This window comes from Pelmatolapia mariae, linkage group LG4 (genome assembly GCF_036321145.2).
Source record: "Pelmatolapia mariae isolate MD_Pm_ZW linkage group LG4, Pm_UMD_F_2, whole genome shotgun sequence".
Classification (NCBI taxonomy): domain Eukaryota; kingdom Metazoa; phylum Chordata; class Actinopteri; order Cichliformes; family Cichlidae; genus Pelmatolapia; species Pelmatolapia mariae.
The window spans coordinates 27,770,283-27,778,795 of NC_086230.1; the positions used below are offsets into that span (position 1 = coordinate 27,770,283).

Below are 8,513 nucleotides of genomic sequence, written 5' to 3' on the forward strand. Positions count from 1 at the left end.
GTCCTGTACTCCAGAGAGGAGCAGGAGGGGGAGTGGCCCCGGGGCCCCCACCCTCTTTCTAATGGAATCTTGCAAACGTGTAATGCCTGGCCCAAAAGGCCCGGCTCTGTGATTTCAGCTCAGAAATGAAACGAGCCTGAAATTATAATCCCGTAACCATAAATTATCATCTGGTGGCACATTTCAGCGAGGCAGGTTCATGTAAGGAGTCTTCTTAGGTTTAAATAGTTATTGCAAGGAGAATTCCCGGTGAACACATCTGTGAGCCTCAGAAAAACGTTAATCTTTATCATCTGGATCCTAATAACCATCTCATCCAGACAACCCGAAGGGCTTCTAATGGTAACTGCAAAGATTTTGAAATATTGCAGACACGGAGTTCAAATATGCCCACAAGTCATGTGTCAACTATGCACATGGATTTTTAACCTCACCAGTCTCAGCTTGTCCATTTGCTGGAAATGTCAGCAGAAATCAAGAATCTTCAACTCATAAGACACTTAGTATGCACATTGATAAATATTCATGTAAATTAAAAAAATAGGATTAAAGTAATGTTACATCTGGTTTGTTTGCATCTTCTGCGTTTTATGTGGAAAACATTGACCCTTTTCTTCCCAACTCATTCTGTGACGTCTGTGTCAAGCCCCCCAGAATTAACAAGAATTATACCGGAAGTACTGAGCTCTATTTTCAAGGTAATTGCCAAGATTGCAGTTTACCGACTGCCCAGCTGCATTTAAAACCTTATATTTTTTAAAACCGTTATATTTTGGAATTTTAAATAAACGAAAAATACTCCAACTTGTAGTGAACCGGATGTTTCTTAATGATATTTATAACAATTAATATTAATTTCACAACCACACTTTTAAACTAAGAAAAGCAGGTTAATCCAGACATTCTAAAAATGCAGCCTTCCAGTAGCTTTTACGCACAAAAACATTAATTGTCATGTTGTTTAAATTGTTTTTTTTAAATGAGACTAACTATAAAAATAATATGCACACACGTACTGTGTTCTATATTATTTATCTTAAACGAATATGTATGACCGATGCCATCCTTTAGAGGTAAATACTGTACAGAATGAGCAGAAGACAAGAGATCAATATTTATTTATTTATTTTGATGAACACTCATTAAAGCTTTTATTCTGAAAATCTTGACTAGATGTTCGCGTTTTCGTCCCGTGTTTTTTACAGGTATCCCACAGACTACGTGCCGACAGACATGAGCGATCCCTGTTGAAGTAAAGAAGGAGGTCTCCTGAGCCATTCAAGCACTGACAGACGGCTGAGGGAGCCTGTTAAGGTAAAGATGCTCACGAGAAGCTTGTTCCTGGCCTTCTTCTTCGTTATTTTTGCGCCGGTGGACGCTCAGTATGAGAAGTACAGCTTTAAAAGTTTCCCTCAGAAGGACATCATGCCGCTGGAATCCGCGTACAACTACGCGATGGAGCAATACGGAGCGCAAAACTGGGCAGAAAGCATCAAGTTCCTGGAACTGAGCCTGCGGCTCCACCGGCTCCTCCGGGACAGCGAGGCTTTCTGCAGCAGCAACTGCAGCTCCGTCAGCCGGGACAACGACACCCTGTTCGAGGATAGCAGCCTCCGCGTCATGCGCCACATCCTGCTGAGAGCTGCTTGCCTTAAAAAGTGCAAGGCAGATTTTCCAGTGTTTAAGCTCACATATCCACGGAGAGATTTACTGGAAACTTTCGAGAAAAGGATACCGTATCGTTACATACAGTATGCATACTTCCAGGTGAGACTAAGTGTGGAAGTGAGTTCACTGGGACTCTGGGAGTGTAATGCAAAGTTGGTGCAGTACTTAAGCACGGCATATCACAAGAATATCTTACGCGTAACGGGAGCATTCATTCAACAAGTGTCTGCAGTTGGCTTCTCTAGACAGGCTGGCTCGTTTTACTTACCGAGAGGAAATTTCTAGTGGGTTAGCTGTGGAGTGTAATTTCGCTACTACTTTGTTGTGCGCCCTCCTGCTGGCCAAGCAGCAGTTGAGCATGTGCCACGTCTCTTCCAGTGTTCCCCTAAAAACAATCCCCCTATTCTTCTGTCAGAGTGATGGGGGGGCTGGGTTTACTTAGTCGGCAAGATCTTTCGCGTAAAATGTGTGCGTAAAGGTATGCTTGGTCATTAAATTGCCTCCACACTAACAACATCCATGCTGTGGGGGAAATTAATTGAACGTACATCATCAGAAACCCTTTAACTCTGAATTCTAAAAGCAGAATACCTGCTGTGCCCCCCTGTTTCACTCAGAGATTATTCTGCATATTTATTTATTGTTGATTAACCCTCCACCAAAATGCTACCTTTTATTATACTTCAAACCAACAGGGTATACCGACCCACTTCCACGAACATCTGTCCAGATCTTTTATCTGACTCTGGTGTGTGATATCTGATATTATCACTTAGTTTTCAACCACTGCATCCATCAGCTGTTTACTGACTTCTCAAGAAATGATGTGCTGTGACATGACCTCTTTTAAAAACGTTTACCTAAAAAGTTAAAAAAAAAAAGTATCTTCCCGTAACTCCAGTGTCATGTGTTACATTCTCCCTCAGCTTAACAACCTGGAGAAGGCAGTGGCTGCAACTCACACTTTCCTGAAGAAGAACCCAGATGATGTCCTCTTAACAAAGAACATGAACTACTACAAGACACTGTTTGACGTGGAGGAATATCTCATTGATCACGAGGAGCAGCCATATGAAGTTTGTAGCCTAAGCACTGTCGTATTGCACCAATGAGAGGTCTGATGTTTGAGTTCTATGTTGTTGTTTTTTTTAAATTAATCTCTTTACTACACAGAGTGTTTTCTTGAAAAGTGTGACGCTCTACAACAACGGAGACTTCAGCAACAGTGCTAGAAACATGGAGCAGGCCATCACACAGTACTTTGAAGTATACAACCTCTGTTTAGCTGGCTGCGACAGCTCATATGAGATTGTGGAGTTCAAAGATTTCTATCCCAGCATGGCGGGTAAGAGGAGAGTCATTCAGGAGCAGTTTAAGTTCAGATTATTTGAGGCAAAATAACATTTTCTCCTTCTTGCTTCCGTCAGATCTCTATATAAATGCTCTGAAATGTAAAGTTAAATGTGAGGAGAACCTGACACCCAGCGTTGGAGGCTTCTTTGTGGAGAAGTTTGTAGCTACTATGTATCACTACCTCCAGTTTTCTTATTATAAATGTAAGAACTGTTACCAAGACTTTGGCTTTGTTTTGCAGAGATCTGTGTAATGTAATGTTTTTTTTAAAACATGTATTACTTTATGTTTCCAGTGAATGATGTAAAGAACGCTGCTCCGTGTGCAGCTAGTTACATGCTGTTCGACCCCAAAGACCAGGTGATGCAGCAAAATGTGGCGTATTATCGCTTCTACCGGGAGCAGTGGGGCCTCAATGATAATGATTTTGAACCTCGGCCTGTGAGTAAAACAAAAACTGTACCAGTCTTCATTCATCGGCTCTTCCAGGACTTGAGTGGTTTAGCTGCAGCTCATGCAGGCTGGATTGTTTGGAAGCAGCAGGCGGTGCATATTGCAAAGCAGGAAAATGGTAGCATGAAGCGGTCACGGCGTGAACATTAACACAATTTCAGGGTGGTAATTAGAAACTTGTATAGTTGTATAGGGCAGATCTGTTTTCCTATCTTTTCTGCAGGGTGTAAAATTGGCAGCAGCTGCAGTGCAGTTTATGGGCTAGACCCATCTGAAGCTGGTCTAGCCCGTAAAGTTCTTTGCATCCCGGTTTTAAATACATGTAGTGCTGCTGTAAACACATGAAGACTTCTAAACTTAGAGGAGAAAAGCCAGTAAACAAAAAACCAGCTAGCCAAATTTGTTGTTCAGCTCTGTGTTGTAAAACTGTTTGTTTGTTCCCACTGGTTGCTTGAGCTTACACAAAAGCTGATGTCCCTTTAACTTTTCCAGGAGGCACTGAGGTACTTTAACCAGACGACCAAACAGAAAGAAATGCTGGAGTTTGCTCTGAGCTACCTGCAAACAGAAGATGAGGTATGTTTCTACACTTGGCCCAAAGGCTGATGTTGACTAATGGCGCACTGTTTTTAGACAGCATGAGGGCTTGAGCTTAAGCGTCAATGGAAATTACATTAATTCCTTTAAAGAAAGAAAAAAAATTATCTGAAGGACTAATCTTTATATAATATGGCATTTAATTAGCAGCATTAAACAAACCGAACTGTGGCAACATTTTAGCAGAAGACAAGATATGACAAAATCTTTTGCCAATGAGTTTATGTTCCTTATTGCTGGTTTCAAACCTTATCTAATACAAATCATTTTGATAGATAGACTGCAGTCTGAAATATTATAAGAGAGAGACATGGCCCAAAAATAATGCTCACTGAAAATGCAGAACAATGACCAAGTCAATCAACAGCTCCAACAGGAAATGTCTTAACCAAGCACACACACAGTGGAGGTTCACAATAGTTTCAGCACATTCCTCTACATTAGAATTGTAAAGACTTGGATGAATGTACGCTACCAAATGTTGTTCATACATAGTAATATAGCTTATAGGGGGGGAAAGCCTTTAAAACTTATTTTAGGCAAAGACTGGGAAAAGATGCATTTATTTCCTCAGTAACTTCAGTTTGCCGGTCAGATCCAACCCTCTCTCATGACTTTTGGTTTCAAGAAGCCAAGATGGCTAGAAGCCCAAACATCAGTGCGACGCTTCAAAACCACACTTTACAAACCAATGGGTGACGTCACAGTGGCTATGCCAATCTTTTTATATGCTGCTACAGTGGCAATGAACTTAATTTACAAGTTAAGGATAGTCCAGTTTGAGACCCTAAATATGTATTGTTTTAAATGTCCATTAGCAAAATACTGAACGCTTACAATCTGACTTCTATACCAATTTGACATTTTCTTACAAAAACAGTAACTATAAATGTTCATCTAAACTGCAAAGAAATCCTTTGATATAATCCAGCTACTGGTATTTAGCTACGATGATCATATCTGACTAAGCTTGCAGAGATAATTATGTCTGAGATGGTTTTTTTTTTCTTTTAACAACAAAAACAAAATTCCACCGGTCCCCTTTGTGCTGGAACGGTGGCTGAGGTATCAGAGGCAGACGTCTGAAAACCTCAGGAGATAAAATCCAAACTCTCTGCAGGGCTACAGAGGATAAAAATAAGTCTTTAACTTGGAGGATCCAGCTGGGGTTTACTGTTATTGTTTTTCAAAATGCAAACTTCATATCTTCTTTAGGAGTGTAGACCTTTACTTTGGGGGAATTAACCAACAAACTAAACGTAGAGAACACAAGGGAAAAGAAATCAGAGGATGAAAGGGAGAAAAAGGGGTGAAGGCTGCGGAAGAAGGGGTGGAGGGGGTTGTCTTCCGGCAGCAGTGTGTGGTATGTGGCTTGGAGGTGTTGGCCACTGAGACTGTGCCACATCCATTTAACTCAGGCCGGCTCCTCCCAGCTTCACACTGCTTGGACCTGAGAAGGGGAAAGGAGGACTGTGAAAGTTCAGGCTGAATTACAGGGTGCAAAAGTTGACAGATTTACAGACATAAGAAGACGAATGTGTCAGTGAATCTCTGAATAGAACTGTAAGTAAGGCTACGTCCACACTAGCCCGGATAGATTTGAAAATGGCGTTTTCATCTGAAAACACTCCGCGTCCACACTAGTGTTTTCAGTCGTTTTCACAGAGTTGTGCGTCCACATTGAAAGGGCCGAAAACGCTTAAGTTCCATTACTGCACATGCGTGAAACACATGAAGATTCAGCCTGCCTCATTTCTGTCTGCCGTTTATTTACTTTCCAGCTCATTGAAACGTTGCAGCAAAATGTCGAGGAAAAGCACCGAGTTTTTTAAATGTACTAACAATGAGGTGGAGTTGTTGCTGCGAGTAACACAAAAGTACAAAGTTGCAAAAGTGAGTGAGAGTTAAAGAATTTTAAGAAAAGCTATCTGAAGCATGTACAAACTGATATTAATCTTTAATAGGGCTGTCAAAATTGAGAGCAAACAAAACAACTGCTGTATAATGCCCTCCGCTATCTTAGTTTAATTGGTCACATGACTGCATCACATGACTAAAATGCGTCATCGTTTTCGAAAGTCTCCGTTTTCGCTGTCCACACTGTGACGCGAAAGCACCGTCTTCAAATATTTTCGTTTTCTCAGTGTGGACGGGAGGCCAAAACGGAGAGAAAACGATGCTTTTTCAAACGAAAAGGCATTAGTGTGGACGTAGCCTCAGTAAAGAGTTTTCTGTTGATTTGTTTTGTTTTTCTCTGTTACATTTTAGGAAGTTGTAAGTCCAGAAGAAATGACCACCTCTCGCTCAGAGCATCCTGACACTGCGTTTGAGGGTATGGGGGATTATGAGGAGTCCCTCCTGGCTGATTGGTGGCAGGAACCCAAAACTAAGTGGGACACTGGAGAAGTCATAGACTGACATCTGTCTTTATCTTCGAGCAGAACACTTTCACGTCCAACTCTGTCCCACCTCCCATGAAAACATGCCCAAAAAATGCTGAACCATCTACAGACAAACATCTAGATTCCTATCAGTATTATGCAAAAAAACAAAAACACAGAGCCCCCCTAGTGATTGATTGTGGGGATTTCTTTTTTTCTGTTCTTTTGACAAGATTAAAATTCACAGCCTTGTTAGTGCATGCACAGCCATGAGTAAATGACGTTTGTGAGGTGAGAACAAATCTTAAATATGCACGGTAACAAAATAGAAAGCTACTTTTGTTATCAGGGAAAAATCAGGAATATATTTGGAAAAAATTTATTCCTAACATCAACAAAAGAGCACTGCACAGGCTAAAAATATCTTTCTATCAACAGCGTGTTTGTTGATGTTTTTGAGTGATTATGGATGCTTCAGTATACTTGTGCTGACTGCTGCAGGTTTGTAAAAGCTGTTTATGCACTATGGATTTTTGTACTTTGTTATGTGAGCGTTTTCTCTCCCCCTAATCTCCCAGAGTGAGAAGCACCCTGCGTGTTTAGGGACCTCTTACTGCAGGATATCAAATTTCATCCAAGTTACATTAACTCAACCCATGCTTCTTGTCACGGTTTATCTTACCAGGGGGCTCTGTTTTTATTTGAACTTAGTTGGTTATTAAATGGACACAATTACCCATCATAATGATCAGTATCAAAGACTAATCAATCATTGGCCTCAATGCTGATATTTGTCAATGACTTTTCTACAGTTTTTATTTACTGTTATTTAATGAAAGCTGTGAGGTGCGATAGAAAAAGGCTGACATGGTCCTTTTATGTTGTTATTTGTCATCCACCAATAAGATATTGGTAATAAGACGCTTTTAATTAAAATAATTTAATGTTGTCTTTTTGTTTGGAATCATACATTTTTAAAAAACAACTACTTTAATAAGCTCAAATATACTTGCATTGCATATTTTTACATGGAATTTACCCTATAAAAAGGCAGTTAATCTTATTTATTAGCAAGGAGGACCCAAACCACAAAAGCAAATGAAAAATGTCTAATTGAAGATCTGTGGCGACTCTGGGGACAACAGCGGGGCACGAAAGCAAGATGTGTGGGGCATTTTTAGATGTACAACAGGAAGGCAAGTGTTTGGGATGTAGTTGTGCTCATGAACCTGAGATAAATAATCACCACTTAGCACAAAGCTCTTGCTGCATGGTTCACCCACTTTGCCCTCCATGTAGAGTAATGTGCAAAAGTCTCGAGCCACCCCTCATTTATTGAGTTTGTGTTAGTAAAATGGGAAAGAGGAGCAATTTATTTAAACATGCAAAGGAAAAATAAATGGAGTGTAAAAACATATTTTCTATATGATCATGGTTTTCTTCAGTACAGCCTGAACTTTCTTTTAATTTCTTTAAGTAGTTTTCAGAAATAGTTCTCCAAGGACATTCAAAGCTCTTCTTTGGAACTTTGAAACCGTTATGCACCAGGCATGAGGAGCCTGGTGCATAAATGGTAGTTTCCTACTCTGTGTTTTTTCTATTCAGGTAGGCTACATTGGCAGTGTGTTTGGGATCTTTGTTAAACAATTAAGCTCTTTCCAGATGGTATTAAATGATGGATCAAAGTCTGATGGTATTTTTCTTCCATTGTAATTCCATCAGTTTTGACAAGATCCCCAAGACCACTGGCTGAAATGCAGCAATAAACCTTGACAAAGCCTCCACCATGTTTTACAGATGACTGTATCTCTCTTGACCTCCTCTGTGCACATTGGTAATAATTTGAGGGAAAAACTCAAATTTGAATTTATCACTCAGTCAGACCTGTTGTTACTGATTTTCAGTCCAGTTCTTGTGTAATTTAGCATACCTCAGTCTTTTCTCCCAGTTTCCCTTCCTTTATTTTGGCTTCTTGACAGTCACTGTTCCACTGAGATCATTTCTGATGAGGTGTTAGTTTTTTAAGGATATGACTTTTTTGTTTTTTTTAAGGTATTGCCC

General features: G+C 40.2%; 1 protein-coding gene across 1 annotated transcript; it reads left to right on the forward strand.

The window, feature by feature from the left end:
• The first annotated feature begins 1,215 nt into the window (after positions 1 to 1,215).
• p3h4 (prolyl 3-hydroxylase family member 4 (inactive)) lies at positions 1,216 to 8,128 on the forward strand. The gene is made up of 7 exons (XM_063470798.1): positions 1,216 to 1,767; positions 2,595 to 2,744; positions 2,842 to 3,013; positions 3,096 to 3,224; positions 3,317 to 3,462; positions 3,967 to 4,050; positions 6,340 to 8,128. Exons 1-7 carry the CDS (start codon positions 1,321 to 1,323, stop codon positions 6,487 to 6,489), a joined length of 1,278 nt encoding a protein of 425 aa, XP_063326868.1. The 5' UTR covers positions 1,216 to 1,320; the 3' UTR covers positions 6,490 to 8,128.
• The last annotated feature ends 385 nt before the right edge of the window (positions 8,129 to 8,513 follow it).

What these genes read in the sequence shown, in the direction of transcription:
- p3h4 (XM_063470798.1), top strand. Translation starts at nt 1,321, where the DNA reads ATGCTCACGAGAAGCTTGTTCCTGGCCTTCTTCTTCGTTATTTTTGCG. An exon ending in TACAGTATGCATACTTCCAG is followed by an intron (nt 1,768 to 2,594) that starts GTGAGACTAAGT and finishes ATTCTCCCTCAG; the next exon opens with CTTAACAACCTGGAGAAGGC. An exon ending in ACCTGCAAACAGAAGATGAG is followed by an intron (nt 4,051 to 6,339) that starts GTATGTTTCTAC and finishes GTTACATTTTAG; the next exon opens with GAAGTTGTAAGTCCAGAAGA.